General features: G+C 29.1%; 2 protein-coding genes across 2 annotated transcripts; one reads left to right on the forward strand and one right to left on the reverse strand.

Moving 5' to 3' along the window:
- Positions 1-10,632: 10,632 nt before the first annotated feature.
- LOC103503483 (two-component response regulator ORR10-like) lies at positions 10,633-11,725 on the reverse strand. The gene is made up of 3 exons (XM_008467685.3): positions 11,279-11,725; positions 11,099-11,176; positions 10,633-10,997 (listed from the first exon to the last, which is right to left on the reverse strand). Exons 1-3 carry the CDS (start codon positions 11,489-11,491, stop codon positions 10,821-10,823), a joined length of 468 nt encoding a protein of 155 aa, XP_008465907.1. The 5' UTR covers positions 11,492-11,725; the 3' UTR covers positions 10,633-10,820.
- Positions 11,726-20,084: 8,359 nt separating this feature from the next.
- LOC127151044 (uncharacterized) lies at positions 20,085-21,870 on the forward strand. Its single transcript, XM_051090325.1, has 5 exons — positions 20,085-20,387; positions 20,476-20,541; positions 20,620-21,009; positions 21,097-21,192; positions 21,284-21,870. Exons 1-5 carry the CDS (start codon positions 20,085-20,087, stop codon positions 21,839-21,841), a joined length of 1,413 nt encoding a protein of 470 aa, XP_050946282.1. The 3' UTR covers positions 21,842-21,870.
- The last annotated feature ends 1,283 nt before the right edge of the window (positions 21,871-23,153 follow it).

Consider the following 23,153-nt stretch of genomic DNA (forward strand, 5'->3'; position numbering starts at 1 on the left):
CGTGAAGTTTTTGGACTTGTAGTTCATACACCTAAAGGTGTAAAACCCATGGGATTTAAATGGATTTGTGCGTAAACGAAATGAAAATAATAAGGTCACTAGATATAAAGCATGACTTGTTGCACAAGGATTTTCTTAAAGACTAGGCATTGATTATGAGGAAACATATTCTCCTGTGGTGGATGCTATTACATTAAGATATCTAATTAGTCTGGTTGTATGTGAAAATCTTGATAAGCATTTTATGGATGTAGTTACAACATACTTGTATGAATCTTTGGAAAATGAAATCTATATGAAAATCCCTGAAATATTTAAGATACCTGAATCATATAATTCAAACTCTAGAGAATTATGTTCAATCAAATTACAAAGATCATTATATGGATTGAAACAATCAGGACGAACGTGGTACAATCGCATGAGTGAATATTTATTGAAAAAAGGTTATCAAAATAATCCAATTTGTCCGTATGTTTTTATTAAGAAATCATTTGCGATTATAGCTGTATATGTTGATGGTTTAAATATAATTTGAACTCTTGAAGAGCTTTTAAAGGTAATAGAATATCTCATAAAGAAATTTGAAATGAAAGATCTTGGTAAGACAAACTTTTGCAATGGCTTGCAAATCCAGCATTTAGCCAATTGAGTTTTTATTCATCGATCGACATATACAGAAAAGATTTTAAAAAGATTCTACATGGACAAAGCACACCTATTGAACATTCTAATGGTAGTTCGATCCCTAGATGTAAAAAAGGATATCTTTCGACCTCGAGAAGATAATGAAGAATTACTTGGTCCTGAAGTACTATACCTTAATGCAATAGGTGCACTAATGTATCTTACTAATAACACAAGACTATATATAGCATTTTCAGTAAATTTATTAGCAAGATATAATTCTTCTCCAACAAAAAGACATTAGAATGAAGTTAAGCATGTATTTCGTTATCTTCGATAGACAATTGATATGAGTTTGTTTTATTCAAATAAATCAAACTTTGATCTAATAGGTTATGCAGATACTGAATATTTATTTGACCCACACAAAGCAAGATCTCAAACAAGTTATCTGTTTATATTTGGAGAAACTGTTATATCTTGGTGGTCTGTAAAGAAAACCATTACGGCCACTTCATCTAATCAGGCAGAAATTCTTGCAATTCATGAAGCAGTAGAGAATGTGTATGGTTGAGGTCAATGACTCATCATATTCGAGAAACATGTGGTTTGTCTTTCAGTAAAAATTTACCAACAATATTATTTGAAGATAATAGCACATGTATAGCACAAATCAAAGGAGGATATATAAAAAGAGATAGAACAAAGCATATCTCACCAAAACTCTTCTATACGCATGACCTTGAAGAAAATGGTGACATCAATGTTCAACAAATTTCTTGAAAAGACAACTTAGCGAACTTATTCACAAAAGCATTACCCACATCAACATTTGAAAAGCTGATGTACAACATTGGAATGCGACGACTCAGAGAACTCAAGTGATGTATACATAAGGGGGAGTAGAAATATTGCCCTTAAGAAATAGGAATACTACACTCTTTTTCCCTTGACTGTGATTTTTCTCATTGGGTTTTTCTAACAAGGGTTTTTAATGAGACAGTTATTAATGTATAAAAATGATATACTCTTTTTCCTTCACTATGATTTTTTCCCATCAAGTTTTTTCTAGTAAGGTTTAAACGAGGCATTTATTTTTATATAATATGAATATCTAAGGGGGAGTATTGTAAATATAATGATATATTATAAATGTAGATATCCATAACCTATATAGGTTACAATTTTTGTATAACTCTCATTTAATTCCACATCGTAACATTCATCCTATTGAATTTCATAATGTAACCTATATCATGACATGTCCTATAAATAGAGAACTTGTGGTGCCTTTGTAAGACACACCACAATTGTCTTCTTTTCTCCCTCTCTTCTCTATTCTTCTTTTGTGTTCTTACATTGTTCTTATTTAAGTTTTGGTTTTTTATTATACAACAACATCCAATTATTACATTAAATTTTGATAAATGTCAAAAAATACATATTTTAATGGTTTAAGTTGCTAACTTCTCTTTAATAAAAGAAAACTTTGTCTAATATCTTGATCCAAAATAGCTTAAAATAAGCAAAATGAGCAAACATGTGTACTTTAACCAATTTCATGAGCTTTTCGGAGATTTTTACTGTTTTGTATAAATGATAAATGATGTGCACACGTCAAAACCCTAATTTTATTGGACCATGCTCAATCGTTTGGCAATAAAATTGGCTAGAAAATGTTAAAGGCTTGATTTTTTACCATTTCTCACCTACCTTGACCTATATAAATGATTGGAAGCATCTTGAATCTACAACATTCATTCTTTGAAAAAGATCTCACACGATACATTTAGAAAATTTTCAAATATGAGAATTCGAAAGAAACCTTAATTCTAAGTTATCCTTAATTCACCTTTGGAAGTGGTTGATCCCAAAAATCCGTAAAGAGTGAGGTTTTGATTTGAGAAGTTTGTCTCATAAGTTTTCCAACAGGCTTTCATTTCTTTATTTATTGTTTTCTCCTTCGTTTACTTTCACTATTTGAGTTTATCATTTGTGTTTTGTATTAATGAAATTTATTCATTCTTCTTCAGTTATGGGTTAATTTTATAAAGGATTCACTCATGTTGATACTTTAAGACAATATGGCTTTAATTAACAATAACGCATTAGTCTCTTCATTTTCCAACTAACCCACGTTTTTGCTATTCCTACTATTCTTCTCCTTCTTCCTTCTTATTATTTTGGGTTGACAAGAAGAATAGCAAAATTAGAACTTTACTTTGGATAAATGACATTTTTATTTTTAAATTGACAAAATAGCAAAACGGAAAATTTTTAAATAATAAATGGGAGAACAATGCCTTAAATGCCCTTACCTAATTGACAAATGTGATTTCTAAATACATTTGTAACAGAATCCATAAATACCCTATAATTAATACAAACTATGCACCCACACTTAGGACATGACTGCTCGAGGACGGAGGCTTCTTCAATGGCGAGGAGAGCACGCCTTGGTGCGGTAGCGTGCTACGGAGAAGGATGGATGGTGCAACAAGCTCCATGCGAATGAGATATCATGACGATGGCGGCTGGGTCCTGGAGATGCGACAACGACGGTCAAAGCTTTGTGGACAAACACGGTTGGAGCAGACACAATCCACTCACTTCAAATTCGAACTTCGCGATGTAGAGGAGATGACTGATGGAAAGGGGAGCAGCTTGGGGTATGGCGGCTTGGGCTAACGACGAACAAAAGCTTGACGGAGAACTAAGGTGACAGTGGTGGCTTTGACGGACGAAGGAAGATTGTCGTCGGAGATCTCGATGGAGAGAAGAGAGGCATGGGCGATGGCGACTGTGTGATTTCGAAGAAGAAGAATATAAGAGTGGGGGCTGCGACTGAGATGAAGACGATGATGATGAATTTAGGGTTTTAAAAATATATAATAATAATATTATTGTTATTATTCATATTATATATTATATTATATTATATTATATTATATTATTATAATATTTATTTATTTTTCTTTTTCTTTCCAAACTTAAATAGCTTTAACACCCAACAAAATAAATTATCTAAAATTAATGGATTGTACGTTATCTTTGGCATAATTTTAGGAATTCAACTTAAGAATCTAAATTTAATAGACTGTATTTTGCATCCTAATAATTAGGGGATGTTAAAACTAATGACATATCTTTAGGGATTGTTCAAACAATATAATATTTTTTTTATTTAGTTAAGAATTATTGTTTGCAAATACACTGTATTTGTGATATGTGATATTTTGTTTGATTTTTCTTTATCTCAACAAATACACTGACGTGGCAGAATCTTAGGAATTTGATGTCAGGAATGTAAAATTAATGATTTTTCATAAATAATTTAGAAAATAAAAATGTTAAAATTAAGAGAACCTAAACTTAATTAGGTGTGTTTTTTTGGTAAATAATTTATGAAATAAAAAATGACGATAGTGGGAGGTTGAATTTTGGATGATGTTAGGGGGGTTGAATTTTGAATTTAAACTTAACTAATTTACCAAAGATAATTATTTGCATTATATTTGCCATGATTTTAGGGAAGGATTGGTACGTGGTGCGTAAAAAATTGAATCTTTTAAATTCTTTTTCGTTAATTTCTTAATATTTATCATAATAATTCATTATTTCATTATCTTTCGCATGATTTTGGAGAGAGATTCAATTTTGAATGTATAATTCTAAAAAGAAAAATATTGAATATTTGAAATTCTTTTTTGTTAATTTCTTAAGTTTTATCCTAATAATTAATTATTGCATTATATAATTTTGAATCTATAATTCGAAAAATAAAAAATTGAATATTTGAAGTTATTTTTTTGTTAATTTGTTGATTTTTATTGAATATTTAGGGGATATTGAAACCAATTGAATATATTTAGGGATATCTGAAACAATATAATAATTTTTTTTATTTAGTTAATAATTATCATAAGTGGGTGTGATATTTTGATTTCAACAAATACACTGTATTTGTATATGGACAATTGTCATAGGGTAATTTCGGGCCAAAAAGGTTGAAAATGTTTGTGGCGGTTAGTTTTGCCATAAATCATAAAAAAATAACAGTTTGCTATTTTTCTATTTTCTATTCTCATATTTGCTATTTCCACGGATTCCCAATTTTTTTTATGTAGACGTTTTAATTTGATGTAGCGGTCGGGTATTAAGAAGATATGGTAGACTAGGGCGAAGGAAGAAGATGTATATGACATAATCTTATGAATCTAATCTTAGGAAGGCAAGATTAATTATTTTTCAAAAGTAATTTAGACAATAAAGATGTTAAATTTTCGAAAACAATATCCTTTCCTCCGTTATTCGTTCAAAATTTCGTTTTTGCAGCCATCAGCGTTACGGTTGATTGTCAATATGGTCTTACACGCATTGCTTTTGTCAAATCTTTTAATTTCGTTTCCCTTAATTCTGCATTTTTATCCTAGATAGTTAATATTTGCATTGTATGTGACATGATTTTATGGAGGGTTGAATTTTGAATATAAACTTAACTAATTTGCCAAAGATAATAATTTGCATTATATTTGCCATGATTTTTGGAATGATCGGTATCTATGTGCGTTTAAAATTTGAATCTTTTAAATTGTTTTTTTGTTAATTTTTAATGTTTTTGTTAATAATTAATTATTGCATTATCTTGTCATGATTTCAGGGAGAGATTCACTTTTGAATGTATAATTCCAAGAAGGAAAAAATGAATATTCGAAACTCTTTTTCGTTAGTTTCTTATTTTTTATCATAATAATTAATTATTGCATTATATAATTTTGAATCTATAATACTTTGGATAAAATATTAAATACTTGAAGTTATTTTTTATTAATTTGAAGGTAAAAGTCGGGATAATTAGGAAATATTAAAACCAATTGAATATGTTTAAGGATCTCTCAAAGAATATAATAATTTTTTGATTTAGTTAATAATTATAGTGGTGTGTTTACAAATACACTGTAATTGTGATATGTGATATTTTATTTGATTTTTCGATCTCACAAAAGACACTGTCCTTGTATATGGACAATTGTCATCCGTGGAGAGGTAATTTCAGGCCAAAAAATGGAAAAATATTTAAGACAGTTAGTTTTGCTATAAATAAAAAAAAATAACAGTTTGCTATTTTTCTCTTTTCTATTCTTATATTTGCCATTTCCACGGATTCCCCCGTGTGGAATAAGTTCATGGCTAATTTAGAATTTGGATTAATTGGGCTTCAAACCCAATTACTAATGGGCTTTGAGATTGTCTGCTTCTAAGTACAATTTGTTATGCGACTCCAAACAAACACATCATATCATTTGAATTTACCATGATTTAGTCTATACTTTTGCTGCCCCCCAAATTTAAAACAGTATGACAATTTAAATTTAAGGGGTTAACTTTACAAATAATATAGTTGTTTAAAAAGAAAAAGGCAAAATTAAGGTATAACAAATTTGTTTCGAAAACAACGTCAGAATATAAATAAATTACAAAAATAAGATAAAGTAAAAAAATATTGATAAAAATAGATATGAAGTTTCACCCAATGGGACAACGTGAAATTATGGACACCCAAATAAGTTTCGAAGAAGTCATTGGTCCTATACTTTTTTGCCATCAATATAAGGAGTGCCCCATCTTATGTCTTTGGTTCGATCTTGATAATTTTTTAATTGTTTTTTTTTTTTTTGCAACTTATGTAATTCTGACTTGAGATGTAATTGTTCTTAAATATAATTTGATTAATAATTTTTATCATGATGTTCAAAACTACGGGTCTTTAATGTTTTAAACACAACAAAAAAAATATATAATAAATTTAAAGGCATTTTCAAAATTAGCAAAATATTAAACCTATTCACAAAATATAGTAAAATTTATTAAACTTTCTTTGATCAATTTAAGTCTTTTTGATATATTTTATGAATAGTTATATTTTTTTTTTATTACATTTAAAAACATGGATTTTAAACTTAAAAGAATACAGTAAGATATGTATTAAAATTAAAAGAGACAATTTAGTTTAAAAAAAGTTGAAAATAATAATAAAAAAATTGGTAAGACAAGAGGGAAAAAAGAACATTAAGTTAAAAAAAAAAACATAAGCTGTAGGATAGAATCCAAGATAAGATGGAGCACTCTCCACGATGATGGCACAAAATTATTGAACTAATGACTTCTTTAAGTCATAGTTGGTAACAAAACCCTTATATTTTTGAGTCTATGATTTCCATCGTCTCATGTAGTAGTCTAAAGTAAAGAGAGAGACGTGGTATCATGTGGGTAAAAATAGTAGATCAGGGACACGATTTCGCCACCTATTTTTATCAAACCATTTTTTTTTTTTTTTATTTTTGTCATTATTTATTAAAATACTATTGTTTTTTTTTATTAAATATACTTCAAGATTTGCCAAATTTATCATCCATCATAGCTTGTTTATATTTTCTATGATAAAACACAATTTCTTTTTCATTGCAAATAAATAGGTATGATGTCAGACCCAATATGATATAACTTTTTGAGTCCAATGAAATGGCAAAATTAGGGGAAGGGATTGGAATTATAGCAAAAAAATAATAATAATAATAATAAATTTTTTAGCCAATCACCTAACAACCACCATTTTTTGTTGCTTCTTTTCATGTTTTGCCTCTGGTTCTGTTCTGTGGTAGGTTATGATTTTCGCATATATGAAACCTCTTCTACTTTTAAGTAGTCGATAAGGACAACACAATATGCTATATTTAAATTAAATAGTGTTTAAATTAATAATATTTTATTGCTAAATTCATTAAATGCATATTTGAATATAGAATTGGATAGTTTTATTTGACAAAACTACATGCATAAAGCACTCTCAGCAATTTTTTTTTTCTCTCAAAAATATCATAATATTTATTAATAAACTTGAAAATACATTATTTGGTTGTTATATTATATTCACTCTTATTTATTTATGATAAATATATTTTTTATCAACCGAAAATTAATTTCATTTGATTTAATCAAAAATATTTCATTAACCAACTTGAACATATTTTTTTGGAAAATATAATTAATATATATATATATATATTTGGTGTTTTCCACCATTTTAAGTAAGTCTAAAAATATTAGGTTTATTTTATTTTATAAAAGAAAACATATAAAGATCCTTGTTTCTTTATCTTTTGATTCACCATTTAATTTGTTTAATTTTTTTTAATACCAAAATATATCATAAACCAACTTTTGCAATAAATAAATAAATAAATAAATAAAAGTTTGGTTTGTTTGATTTATTTGTTTTCTTTGAAATAAGATAACTAAAGATATAATTCAGGTTGTTACATGTTCAAAATAGAAGTATAATTCGCTGCAATTTTAGTAATATTAAGTTCTTTTTAAAATAAGAAATTTTCGATAAAGTTGTTGAAAATTAAAATATATTTTCAAATAAGGTATTTTGATATGATATAGATTTTTCAAATTTCACCAACGATAGAAACTCACTCTTCCATACATATTTTTTTCTCTCACATGTTTAACTTTTTAGATGGTAGGTTTTTATATCATAGATTTTAAAAAAATACACATGTTTCTCTAAATGATTTGTTAATTTTTGAAAGAAAAAAAGAAAAGTAAAAAATAGTAAATTTGACAAAATATTTATAATCTATCAATAATAAACATTGATAGACACTGATATGCTTCGGCATTGATAGACACTAATATGCTTCAGAAACTGATATGCTTCGGCATTGATAGACACTAATATGCTTCAGAAACTGATATGCTTCGACATTGATAGAATGATAGAAGTGTATAGATCCTATAGAATCCAAAATTTTACTATAGCTTGTAAATATTTTAATTTATTTTGTTATTTTTAAAAATACCAAAAAACCTAGCTTTTAAACTATGCACATCATGTTGAAGTCTCAACACCTCCTTTGCTTGAAGATTATCATTGTTTGGAGATTCCATCGTTCATCTTTGTAGTTTTAACTTGTTTGTCTTTCACGACTTCATGGTTTTAAACCGACACGAAAGCCCAATTTTGTACTTGTACGAAAACTCTACGGCTTCACGAATTTTGATCGGAGGATTTTTTTTCTCTCCACCGTGAAGATTTCTAATGAATAGACGGTGGAGAGCTTCACTTCTTCACAAATTTCAATGAGAGAGCTTCATGCACCGTGGATGCTTTTTTTGGGTGGAATATATGTTGAATGTGGAGAGAAGCCAAAAAGGAAAAGAAGATGGAACAATTTGGGTTTTGAGTGTTTGTTTGAAGTTTTAAATTATTTATGTTTCCGTGTCATCCACCTAAAGTAGGAGCATTTAAGTCCTATTGGTAATAATTTATTATTTCGTTTTTTTGTTGCCGTTTTTATAATTAAAATAAGATTTTTACTATTTTTACAAAGTAATTTTTTTTTTTTACATTTATGTAGTTGCCCAAAAACTTTTAAATTTTTTGTTTTCCCTGGATTTAATATACCACGATCCCAATTTTCTAAGAATCATAGTTTCTAAATTTTGCACAAAATGTTGTTAATATCCTCACGTTTTTTCTTTTCCATTCGTTATTAAAAAAATTCATCACATTATTTTTTTTTAATTTAACATATGTGTGACTTTAGATGTTTGTACATACTTATTAGTAATTATTAGGTAAAATCAGTAAAATAAAAGTTATAAAGTAAATTAGCATATAACGTGTACCTACATTTCATCTATTCCAAATTATATAGATTTTGAAGTTCTATTCCTTAATCAATTCATTTTTCCTTTCTATTTTTCTCAAAATTTTAAGCATATTTCTTCTCTATTTTATCTTTAACTTAATTCTAAAAACAAAAACAAATTTTTGCAAATTATGTTTTTTAGTTTCCAAATTTAGCTTGATTTTTTAAACCCTCGACAAATAGTAGATATAAAGAAAGAAATTTAGGATTTAAAATTTGAAGTATGATTTTGGACTTAATTTCAAAATATAAAAACAAAAAACAAAATAGTTACTAAAAAATTATAAATCAAGCCTATACAACCATTTCACTTCTAAATTTATGGCTTTGTTATTTATCTTTTACCAAGGTTTTTAAATTTGTTTTTTTTTTAAAAAAAAAAATTGATCAAGAATTAAGGTTATTATTTTAAGAAAAGATAGTGAACTATAATAAGAAAATAAACTTAAATTTTAAAGAAATTTAAAACAAAAAGCAAAATGTCTCACATGGGCTATGGGCTAAATTTTTTAAATTGAATAAAGCAAAATGAAAATTTTAGCCATGTTTATATATTCTCAACTTTCTAGAAAGGGTAAAGAAGTAAATATACCATGAGTGTGAGCAATAATTTCTTCCATAAAAAAATGGCAATAATTATTTGTTGAATATGGACATTTTTTAAACCTAATGTATTAAGTCAAAAACAAAAAGAGAAAAGGGCCAAAATTATCAATTAGCTTCTCAAATGGGTATCTAATGTAATTTCCTCAACTTGAAAAAAGAAAAAAAAAAAAAAAAACAAACAAACAAAAAGAATCAAATTCAAAATGTGATTATTTAACAAAATTTGGAATCATATCTGCTTTCTAAATCTCTTTCGAAATTTGATTCTTATTTTTTTTTAATAAAATCAAATCACACACTCCAACCCAAATGAGGAAAATATAAAAAAAATAAAATAAAGGAGAAGAATATATGCAATATCTTTATATAAAATAATTGTATATAAATAATAATAATAAAAAAAAAACAACTCACCAATGACATAACTTTCAATTATCTTTTAAAAAAAAAAGACTTGGGGGACAACCAAATTTGTAAATATTCTCACAAACAGGTCACCAATCAAATCAAGATTTTAATCATTTAGATTAACTTAAATTATATGTTTAATTCCATGGATTACTTATTTTCGTTATACCATTCTCCGTAATATTTGGTTTCATCTCCAACAAAAATAAAATTAAAAGTAAAGAGTACATGAAAATGAAAAATAAAATTGAAAAACAATTTCTTTTTTTGAAAAAAATGATTCCATTGAATTAGAAGGCAAAATTGAAAAGTAGATTTATACATTCGGTTAGTTTCCCAAGAAAATGTGTGTGTAGAACTCTAAGAGTCAGTTTTGGGGATCTAATTCTTTACAGAATTACTCAAAAATAAAGAAAAATTAGTTGTTGAAGAATTCTTGTTGCTGTTCTTTCTTCATCGTCAATTGTTTGTGGATTTTTCTTTAATCAAATGAGGTCTCAATTTCCTGACATCGGATAATTGAACTGGTTTGAGGAAGAATTCTTCCGCTCCTTCTTCCAAGCATCTGTTGATTCTTGAAGGAACATTCTCAGATGACATAATCACAACCGGTATGTCTTTAAGAGATTTCGATTCCTGCAAAATTAATTACACAGCATTCAATTATTAGCAACCGATTGATTCGATGATTCAGATTTCGCAATGGAGAAAGAGGAAATTGAAAAATTAGGGCAAACCTTGATTTTTCTGAGGAGTTCGTAGCCACTCATTCCAGGCATACTGTAATCCGTGATGATTAAATTTACATCCACTTCCTGAAAACAGAACTTAAGTTAGAGAAGGAAAGAAAAAGAGTAGAATCATGAGAAATGGAGTGAAGAGAGAGGGAATTAGGGATCGGAATCAAAGGAACGTACTTGATGATGATGATTTTCAGGAGCGATTTTGGAGTCAGTTTGTTGATCGTGATCTTGAACAAGACCGAGAAATTCCAAGGCCTTAGTGCCGGAATCAACAGCAGTAACATGATAGGAAGAGGTTTTGAGGAGGCGTTCGATCAATTTGCGATCGATGAAGCTATCATCAACAGCAAGAACGTGGAAAGGGGTGGATTCAAGAGCAACAACCATAGCTAAAAGCTGAAAAATAGGTAAGAAGTAAAGAGAGAATATGAATTGGAGAAGAAGAAGAAGAAGATTGAATTTGAGGAAGGAGAGGAGGGATTGAAGGAGTTTTTATATGTAAGGATGATCGAAATTGATTGAAAATGTTGAAATGTGACAGTTGGAAAGTGAGATCCGACAGATTTGATTCGGAATCGAGAGGATCTTCAAGGTTGATTTGGTTTAGACGGGACGAGTCTTGACCAAATAATATATATAAAAAGAAAAAAGAAAAAAGAAAAAGAAAAGGATTTTGGGGGAATTCAAAGTGTTGGTTGATTTTCGAGCAGCCTCGGCCCTGTGGTGACCTTTCCTTTGGTAAAGGGTAAAGGCCGAGTGGCGGTGGTTGCTTCTTGTTTTGTTTGTGGTCGTACAATACCATACGCTCCGGCCCATCTTTCATTTTTACTTTCTCACCAAACTTTTTTTTTTTTTTTTTTTTTTTTTAATAAAAAAATTATTTAATTTAATTTATTATTTGACTTATTCCTCTGTTTTTTTATCATTCTATTTTGACGTCTTATTTTTTGGGCGAAATGTCTTTTTCATCCCTACAAATTTCTTTTCTAATGTTTAAATTTTAAAATATTGTACCTTTAGGATTAGGTTTAGGTTTTTAAGTTTGATTTTGACTTTTATGTTTATTAAAATTTTAAAACCCTTCTAAAATTTAAAGGCAGAAAACTGCTTTTTAAGAGGTGATTTTCAAGAATGCCAAATTGGCCTAAACTAATGAGGATAGTATTTCTTTTTTTCTTTTAGATTCATTGCAACCCAATTAAATTATAAATAGTTATAAATATTGCAATTATATTCAAAATATTCGTACATATAGCAATATTTTAAAAGATTTATAAATATAACAAAATGTGTCAAAATTTATCAACAAATAGACTATATTGAAAGTATCTAGATAAATCATAAGAATTTATCAACGATAGAAATCTATCATTAATAGACTTTGCTATATTTATAATTTTTTAAAATTATTATTTTTAAAATTGCTACTTATTATAATTATTCAATAAATTATTATAGAATAAATATCTGACGTTAGACCTAATTGGTGAAAACCCAAGCCCAATAATTAAGCGATTATTTTAGCCCAATACCCATAGGTCATCGATTTCTCGCTCTTTGAACATAATATATTTCCCTCTCCCAATATCTCTCTCACGGAAGAAGGGAACCGTTCTGTCATTGTCTATTAGTAGCTAGTGATAGAAATCTATCACTGACTCTAAATTCAAATTCAAATGAGTTGAAAAAGAAAATTGCTCCAACCTGGATTAACTTCAATTCAATCAAAGAAGAAAAAGAAAAGAAGCCAATAGACGAAGAAGAAGAACAAGCAAACGATATTGATCAACGAAAAAGAAGAAGAAGTCGTGCAAAGAACGATAAAAGAAATCCACGATGATAAGTGTTAAGTTTTTTTTTTGGTATTTGTCTATATAGTTTACAAAAATTGGGTATGTGTAAATTTCTCTTTCTAATAGCCTCTTTTGGTTATTTAAAAAGGCGTGTACTCTTTGGTATCAAAATTCTGTTGGATTCTATTCGTTGGCAAAGTTCTTAGAAATCACGACTTCAAGTGGAACTCAATGTCAAAAATATTTTATTGTTTTCTCAATAGCTCACAAGGAAAAAGTTAATGGAGAACGTTCTAAAAATGAAGACACTTCGTTGCATTTTTCGCATCAAATTAAATTCAACAAGGCTCACTAATAAAATTTTCGATAAGGTAATGACCATATAAGATTGACAACACCTCATCAACTTTAGCAACAAGACACCCTTGTTGAATAAGAGCTCGAGCAACTATAACATACCTTGAATATCTTGAACCGCTGCACCAAGCCCAATACTCTATGAAAACAAACACATATATTAGTAAGAGATATGAATGGTATCGAATACAACAATTAATTATATAACAATACTTAGTTTAATCTTTCAAGAATGAAAGAATTTGAGTTTATAGAAAGATTTGATCATGATTAAGAGACACAGGAAGAACGATGAAGAAATATGAGTTTAAAGTATATTTCTTTTAATTTTTATATATTTATTTTTCATTTGGTTTGCTAGTAATTATATAGTATTGATAGAAATTAAGTGAGTTATAGGTTTTAGGGTTAAAATTCAAACCAAATATATAAGACATAGATTTGTGTATCTCATTCACACCATTTAAAAACGGTGTTGAATGCAATGATTCAAATAATGTAAAATAACTATTGTTGTTTTAATTTAGATCTAAATTAAAATAATAATAAATATATTTCCTAGAAAACTACGACATTCTCGTGAGAGCGTTTTTTGAAAAAATGATTGATATGCATTTCTTAAAAGGTTATTAATAACTTAAAATTAAAATTAAAATTATTTTATTGTATTTTGGTGATGAATTCGCTGAATTCGCTTTTCTTTCGTTTTATTTGTGATTAATCCATCGGTTAAAAAATATATAAAAATCATCAAAAATAATAAAATAGATATCATGTTTACGTTCATAGAAAAATAAGTGCAATAGATTTTTATCTTTAAGTAGTTTTTTTTGCCGTGTAAGTAATTTTATTTTTATTTTTATTATTTTGAAAAAAACCCTTAAAATATTGACAATACTTTTATCAATATAGAGCATAGACGATAGTAAAGCAATATAAACATATAGTACTACTCACCTCTGATTAATTGTTTCAACACTAAATTTAATAAATGTCAAAGTTTTCAAGAACTTTTAGGTTAAAGTATAAATAAAATGCCCCTAAACTTTATCCTGCCTAAAGAATGCTCATGGAGGTACCCGTTCATAAACACTCTTTAATTCCAAAATTAGGTAAAAGCAAAAAAAAAAAAAAAAAAAAAACTATTTTCATTCATTTTGGATGGAAAATGTTAAAATTTTTATTTAAAAAACACTCTTAAACTCTCAAGAAGTTTTTTAAAAATATTTAATTTAATAAAAATTAAAAAATACCTCTCAACAAAAATGAAAGTCTTTAAAAAATATTTAATTTAAAAAATATTTAATTCAATTTGTTGAAAATTTTTAAGTTTGAAAAGAATCAAATTTAAAACAAATTATATGATATCCTTATTTTTCTTTGTATAGATACTCTAACACTTATCTTAATTTTTAAATTCTTAGCCTACGTCAATTTTCTCAATATCTAAAATAAAAACCAAAATCTAAATTTAAAACATAAGATCTCACAAAATTTCACAAAGTTACGAAATCAAAATATCATTTTAAAACATACCAAAATGATAAATAGTCGAATAAAAAAGTATTTGATTATCAACATACACACAACAACTAATGTACATTTTAGTTAAAATATTTACGTCTTAAAATCATTTTGTGCTTTATCTATTAATTTTTTATTATAGTTTATATACCTTAACTAAAATGTGTAATTTTATTTATTTTTTTTACGTAAAGAAGTATCAATATAGTTAACAAAAAAGAAAAAGTAAGAGGGTATTGTGGAAAAGATGGAAGAAAAAGATAGAAAATAGGAAGGTAAGACGCGATATTAATTAATGGTTTATGTTCACGTAATACTAAGAATATTTTTTAAACTTTTAAAAATTTAGAATATTTTTTAAACAACACCTCAATAGTTTCTATTTAAAACTAACGACAAACGCATATTTTATAGACTTGTGAAACTTTAGAATATTTTTAAACCAATGACATTTTTATAATTTAGCCAAGCTTTTAATTATAGATTTGTTGCATTCATTTTGTGCATAAGTTTCTTACCATTTTACCTCTATATAATATATGTATATGTTTATCTCTATTAATTCAATATAATCAACGCGTATTTATTTTATTTAAAATTTTCTAAATGACACATGTGCAATTCTTTTTATTTGGTAACTAAAATAAATATTTATTATAGAAATAACAATTTAAATTTCTATTTCCATTTCAAATTCTAATTTTATTCCCTTGATGATTTTAGCAATTTATTATGAAGAGCAATTTAGTAAAATTTTGAATATTAGTCTTTCCATGAGATTTTAGCAATATCTTTTGTAATCCCAACTTCTTCACCACTTTCTCCATTTTCTTAAGTGTTCCACTTCCTGTCATCTCACACAATCAATTTTTTTTTGTTTTTCTTTTTCCGATTAACTTCATAATTTATCATATAAAAGGCTTTCCATGATTTATATTTAAATTAATCGGTAAACAATGACATTTTATAAGCTTAACTAAACTAACACTCGAAAATGATCAAAAGATCTATTTTCGGATTTAAATTTTCATCCATACGTTTATTTGTACTTGAAAAAAACTTTTAGAAAATATCGTAGACTACCTTTAATAACACATAATATGTATAAATTTGCTACCTATATTACTTTCATATATATATATATACACATTTGCCATTAGTATATGTGCATATCTTTTATATACTCACATATACGTATTGACAAATGTATGTATGTATGTATGTATGTATGTATGTGTGTGTGTGTATATATATATATTATTTCTAATTTTTTAAGTCTCATTAATTATACAAGTTTTGTTGATGCAAAAATTTGAACGGGAAAAAAATACAATTGATCTTGATGTGACATGTAAAATAGTGAATCTTATACATGTAAACAAGTTTTTCTTATAGTTATAATAGTAAATATGTAATTTGGACAAGAACGTGACATGTAAGATAGAACAGTTTGTTTATCAGTATGGTGCTTATCACACAAGCTTCGATACTTAAGTAAAAAAATGTATCCGTAACAGAAAGAAAGTTATCATTTGACTCACTCGACTAGGCATGTGAGGGTCGTGCCCAATTTAGTATTTTATTAGCTACATTTTGGATCTAAGATGACCCCTTTAGCTGAGGCATTCACCAAACATATGCTCCATTGGGTATTTTGTGCAATTGTAACCTAGTTTGTCCCAAGGCCCATCCGACCCCTCTTCTAAGTTGATTTTGGTCCTAAGTTGCGACTTTTGGTTCAATTCTTGCCATCTCTTCTCGATATTGTTTATATTTTTATTTAATAATGATTATAATAATGATTTAGTATAATTGTAAGATTAGTCAATGAAAATCATGGTTAAGAAAAAAGAAGAGAGGGGATTAGATTTGAAGTCTCAAAAGTACACAAAATGGATAGATTTTAACCAACATATATTATATTATTTAGACTTCAAATAATTACAAATCCAAATGACACACACTACACTACTCTCATATAATTCCCCTAATCACATTCTAATTAATTAAGTACTTTATATATTTCTATATGTGAAACCTTATCAAATGTTTGAAAACACATAAAACATGATTATTCTAATTGATTTGATCTCTTTATCAAGTGCAAAGAAGTGATGATGATGAACATGATAATATATTTTAGATAGTCAAAATCTTCTAAAATAGTATACACACACATATATATATATATTATAAAAAAAGATATGTATGTATATATATATATATATATATATATATATATATATAAATAAAGAAAAACAATCATAGTAATAGGACCCTTTGAGGGACTTTAAGGGGTACCTATTTTGAAGAATCTAATAATTATTAATTTCCAAGAAAGGGGAAGAGAGTAGAGTTGAGTTTGCAACCATGTCTTCCTAACATGAAAATCTCTCATCTCACCCCACCATGGATTGTAGTGTTTAGAGGGGCCCAAATCAAAGTATATAAAATCATATCAAATCTTCATAAAAAGAAGACATATAGCATTGAAGTTGCTTCTCAATTGCCTCCTTCCTCACCATTATTCATGTCCCCCACATGTATGTTGATTTCTTACAAAAAAAAAAAAAATGTTTGAATTCTTATTGTTCTTTATTTATTTCTTTCTTTTAAATATAACAGGTGGGTTACGTTTAAATTTATTGAAAGATGGAGTATGTGTGTGTGTTTATATATATATATATATATATATATATATATATATATATATATATATATATAATGTTTGTTATTTTAATTTATACTCTATCTGATATGTCTCTAATATGTCTAGATTAATAGGGATGAAAAATGAGAAATTGTGAAATAGAACACTTCACCAAAGATTTATGCTCTAATAAATTTTATCTTTTATTAGTTTTGTTATATTAGATGTAAATAGTTTGTAACTTTTTCTACTTTTGAAAAAACTCATGAAAATATTGGTAGATAAATTTGCAAATTAGGAAGGAGAAAAGAAAAAAAAGAAAAATAAATTTAAGACTATTTTCAAATATAACAAAATGAGTCAAAATATTTACGAAATATAACAAAATATCAAATAATTTATTATCAATAAATCGTGATAGACCATCGCAAATATTTTTCTATATTTATAAATATTTTTCTTTTGGAAGATTTATTATTTAAAATATTTTTTCTAAAATTTTAATATATATAAATATAAAGTTAATCTATGGAAAGGTGAAGTAGGACCAGGACAAGGATAAAACAAATAGTATTATAAAGGCATAAGTCATTTCTTTTTGCAAAAAACAATGGCGACCTATATGATTTGTGACTAAACTTTAAATTCAAGTTGAATTTGATAAAAATACATTTTCTTTTTGTACTGCATATTTATTGCATATATTTTCTAGGACATCCTTTGTTCTTTTGTGTTGTACCAAAATTCTATCACTTTCTTTACTTAACTGCACTATTATTGGAAAGGAGAGATTTAAACTTGTGACACTTAAATAGGAAGCATAGAGAACAAAAGAGTAAAATAGTATAATTGAAATAGCTAAGGAAACAAAAAGATAAAATAACATGGTAACTTTGATAACCCAACTTGGTGAAAACCCACCTACTTCTGAAGAGCTTTTATAGCTCAGAAAAGAAGATTCTATTAATATTCAAATGAACATTACACTTCAACAAGCGTAGAAGACACTCCGGGAAATTGCCAAAAATAGGTTAAAAAAAGAGATTTAAATGAATTTTGGGACAAGTTTTCAAAAGAAAGACTTTTAGGACAATTTGGGTGTGAATAGACAAAAATGCCCTTCATTAAATTTCTATCGCTCTCTATTGATTGTTTCGCCTACCCACGTTCGCTTTCCCTTCTCTTTCGCATAGAACACCTGAAGTAAAAAAAAAAAAAACATCTCCTTTCTTTGGCTTTTCAAATTTCCCGCTCTGCTCTTCGAAGATACTCCGACTGTTCGTCTGTCGTCGGTCCTCCAGTGCATTTCGTCGCTTCTCCTTTTCGAACCTAAGAATCAACTTTGAGCGTGTTCTCTTATTTCAGTGAGTTTTATCTGTAACCCATTTTCAATATATTTGCTTTTTCTTGGCTTGAATCATGACATCGACTTCAACATCGACCGACGGACCCTTCTACAAGATTAATCCTTCCCATCATTTTTATTCCCTAGTAAGCTGTTTGTCTCATTTGGAAAAGACAACACATAATATTAAGGCCAAACTCAAACCCGATCAATTAGCCTTATTTAGGAAAACAAAGTTTGGGCACTTTTTGGACCTAAATATTGTCTTCAATGGGCCACTCATCCACTACTTACTGTTAAGGGAGGTGGAAGATGAAGGAAAGGATTCTATAAGTTTCCTACTAGGGGGCGTTGTTTGTACTTTCGGTAGGAGAGAGTTTAACATCGTAACTGGACTATGGGGTCCTAAAGAGGACTATATTCAGTTGGGTGGGAACAGTCGACTGTTGGAGAAGTTTTTCAAAGACAAGGACTGTGTTTACGTTAGCGACTTAGAAGATATATTTTTGGAATACGAGGGTGATGACGATGATATCGTCAAATTAGCTTTAGTCTACTTTATAGAGATATCTTTGTTGGGAAAAGATAGGCGAACCAAAGTGGACATTGGTTTTTTGAAGATTGCTGATGATTGGAATTCATTTAATAATTATGATTGGGGTCGGATTGTTTTTGTACGCACGCTAAGTGCATTGAAAAGAGCCTTGGACAAGCAATATGCCAAGGGAAAGAAGAAATCAACACAGACAAAAAAATATACTATCAATGGATTTCCGCATGCATTACAGGTATTTGACTTCTTACTTCTTACTTCAAAACTTTAAAAAGATCGTTTAGTTATTTGAAACGATCGTTTAGTTATTTTAAACGATCGTTTAGTTATTTTAAACGATCGTTTAGTTATTTAAACGATCGTTTAGTTCTTTTTAACGATCGTTTAGTTATGTTAAATGATCGTATAGTTGTTTTCAAACGATTGTATAACCACTTGTTTATATATCTATATATATCTTGTGGCACTTTCTAAACTTGTTTGTCAAATGTGGAATAGGTTTGGGCATATGAGTCTATACCAACCATCATTGGATGTGGTGTAGATAAAGTAAACGATCATGCCATACCACGAATGCTGAGGTGGGTGTGCCAACAATCACCAAAGTCCCAAACTATAAGCCAGGTGTTTGACTCGCCAATGGTAAGTAGCAAGCAATAGTAACTTACTTAAGGATCGCGTGATTTTGTGCTTATTTATTTGTCCTAAATACATTTGCCTTTTTCTATTTGCAGTTTATAATTAAGGCGGTCATTGAGATGACACCTGAAGAGGAGCAATTGAAAATTGCTTCAGGTGAACTTTTTGAAAACTTCCGCTCATCTACCATTATTCAGTCGAAGAATGGTGGTTCAAAAAGAGTACGAGAAGTTGTTAACGATGAAGATGAGTTGAAAAAGAGTAAGAAACAGAAGTCCAAGATTAAGATGAAAAAGGCTATTCGAAATCTCCAAGATCGAGTAGCGGTTGTTGAAGGCCAACTTAATACTATAAAATCCGATATTGACGAATTGAAGGGCCTGATGTCAACCATATTGAAGCACATTGGACTTCAAAGAAAGGTTAGGAATGAAACTGTTAAGTGTATTCACGTTAGTTGTTTCATATTTGGTAACCATGTTCTCGCTAATTCATTTTGAGGTTCCATAGGGTGACGAAGGGGACCACAAGGTGTCCGAAGGCTTGGAGGATGAACACATTGAAGTTAAAAAGAAGGTTTGGTTCCATGTTCATGCTAATATTGATGTTTAATTTCTATCATTATATACACTAATGCATTATGAGCTTCCATAGGGTGACGAAGATGTGTTGGAGAAGAAGGTTGATATTGGTTTAGAGGAGCCAATAGATGTCGTTGACGATGAGGACGTCATAGAGATAGAACCATTTCTCACTCAACGACCACACGTTCGGCCCGCCCGTAGGAAGCGTGCAAGTGTTTACCTATCAACCCCATTCACAACTCTACCTAAACGGTCTCTGACATCAACCACCAGCACCTCTGAGTCTGAAGCAATTGTTTATGATCCTATGCACAAAATACTTGACGTCCATTTAGATAGACTTCGAGCGTGGATTACAGACAAGCGTACAGACGATGAGCTGCGTGAAACCTTTCATGGGAAAAAATCGAAGGCTTTTTTCAGAGACTTGTTTATGTGTCGCCGGTGGTTGTCGGATGAGGTATGGGATTATCTTATCATTTATGCAATTATAATTTTATCATTGTTATGGTTCTATACATTTACTGCTTACTTTTGTTTGTATTAGCATTTGGATGCACTTTTTCTTTTCATTCGCTTGAAGATTAAGGCAGCCGGGATACCTTCTTCTCAGAACTTCACAACTGCGGACACAATCTTTATGGTTTGTAATCGTCTCGTTACTTTATGTATGTATTTGCGTTTGATATTTGTCTTTCGGTCTGATATTTGCGTTTGTATGTTTTTCTTTGCAGCGCATTTTAGTTTCGAAGTGGCCCCTATACAAAGAATGTATTAAAGAGAATCGCCCGTTTGACTGGGACGAAGAGTATAGGTTGGTTGACTATGTTGTCGGGTCAAAAGTGGACTTCCAAGATCCTTGGGCAAGTGTTGATTACGTTTACTCTCCATTCAATGTCCATGGCAACCATTGGGTTCTATTATGCTTGGATTTGGTAAGTTGTCAAGTGAAGGTATGGGATTCGCTTCCGTCACTTACAACTGCCGAAGAGATGACAAACATATTACTGCCCATTCGACAGTTGGTGCCAAAGTTGTTAGATAGTACTGGCTTCTTTGATAGGAGAGGTAGATCATCGACATACAAGGAACCTTGGCCAGTTGTCATTGTTGACCCAATTCCACTTCAACGAAATAATTGTGATTGTGGCGTATTCGCAATTAAGTATTTTGAGTACATAGCTGCTGGTGTTGGTTTAGATACATTATGTCAAGAAAACATGTCATACTTTAGAAAACAATTAGCATTTCAAGTATGGACCAACCAACACTCCTATGTATTGAAATATTAACATAAATCACAAGTATCAATTGGCTGTTCTATTATTGTGTATGTTGCATTTCAATTAGTAGTATCGATTATTCTCTATGTTGCAAAACTACTTGTAGCTAAACGATCGCTGAATTTTTTTATGATTTTAAGAATATCGTTTAGACTTTACCAAACGATCGTTTAGACTGTACCAAACGATCGTTTAGACTTTACCAAACGATCGTTTAGACTTTACTAAACGATCGCTTAATATTTTGACGTTTATTAAGAAGATCGTTTAGACATCGTTTATTAAGAAGATCGTTTACACTTACCGAACGATCGTTTAGACTTTACCAAACGATCGTTTAGACTTTACTAAACGATCGCTTAATATTTTGACATTTATTAAGAAGATCGTTTAGACATCGTTTATTAAGAAGATCGTTTATACATATGTGCGCGATGAGTATTTCTCTACACGAATATTTTGTGATATGTATCTAAACGAATACAAATATTAACTCAAATATTCTTTCTCAATTTTGGTCGCGTTTAATTGAAAATATCACAAAGTATTTATTTTATAACAAAGTTTAAAATTATAATATGTTATTCTCTCTATAAAAATTACATAAAAAAATTATATAAACGAATACAAATATTAACAAAAGTATTTATTGGCCCAAAGTTCCAGCACATATTGTTGTCTAAACAGTTTCATGTTTGGCACAGTTAGACAACCAAGGTCACTAGCAGTTACAAGGCATTCAACAAATTTGGTACAGAAAATTCCACAATCCAATGAACGCCCTTTCTGTAATGTGGCCTTCGATCTGCGTATTGGCCAAGGGCCATATGTGAAACGATCTGAATGGAGGTTGACTCCAATTGCAATCGCGAGTGAGGCAATGCATCGTGCAGGCATTTGAAGAGCTTCATCAACAAGTTTCTGCTCAACATAATTTGGCATTGAGTCGAACACGTAGATCCTGCATTTTCTCATATCAGCTGCAATAGCCAACCAGTGTTCTTTTATGTTGATGCAGGTAATCACGTAGTTGACATCTCCCCACCCTGGTATGTCGTTGTAATCACCAACAGCAGTGGGCGAATAGCAGATCCAATGTCTACAAAGAAAAAATAAACGATCGTTTAATGAATGAAAGGAGAGGATAAGCGATCGCATAAGAAATGTACATGTGATCGTTTACGTAGTAAGCGATCGTGTAATATTAACTTAACGATCGTTTAGTTAATAGAAGCGATCGTTTAGTTAATAGAAGCGATCGTATATCAAATATAAGCGATCGTTTGGGAAGAGTACTTACGTCTCCATGTACCCATGTGTT

The sequence above is a fragment of the Cucumis melo genome, chromosome 9 (genome assembly GCF_025177605.1).
Source record: "Cucumis melo cultivar AY chromosome 9, USDA_Cmelo_AY_1.0, whole genome shotgun sequence".
Taxonomy (NCBI): domain Eukaryota; kingdom Viridiplantae; phylum Streptophyta; class Magnoliopsida; order Cucurbitales; family Cucurbitaceae; genus Cucumis; species Cucumis melo.

What these genes read in the sequence shown, in the direction of transcription:
- LOC103503483 (XM_008467685.3), bottom strand. Translation starts at nt 11,491, where the DNA reads ATGGTTGTTGCTCTTGAATCCACCCCTTTCCACGTTCTTGCTGTTGAT. An exon ending in CTGAAAATCATCATCATCAA is followed by an intron (nt 11,177 to 11,278) that starts GTACGTTCCTTT and finishes TTCTGTTTTCAG; the next exon opens with GAAGTGGATGTAAATTTAAT. An exon ending in AACTCCTCAGAAAAATCAAG is followed by an intron (nt 10,998 to 11,098) that starts GTTTGCCCTAAT and finishes TTAATTTTGCAG; the next exon opens with GAATCGAAATCTCTTAAAGA.
- LOC127151044 (XM_051090325.1), top strand. Translation starts at nt 20,085, where the DNA reads ATGACACCTGAAGAGGAGCAATTGAAAATTGCTTCAGGTGAACTTTTT. An exon ending in ACATTGGACTTCAAAGAAAG is followed by an intron (nt 20,388 to 20,475) that starts GTTAGGAATGAA and finishes GAGGTTCCATAG; the next exon opens with GGTGACGAAGGGGACCACAA. An exon ending in GCCGGTGGTTGTCGGATGAG is followed by an intron (nt 21,010 to 21,096) that starts GTATGGGATTAT and finishes TGTTTGTATTAG; the next exon opens with CATTTGGATGCACTTTTTCT.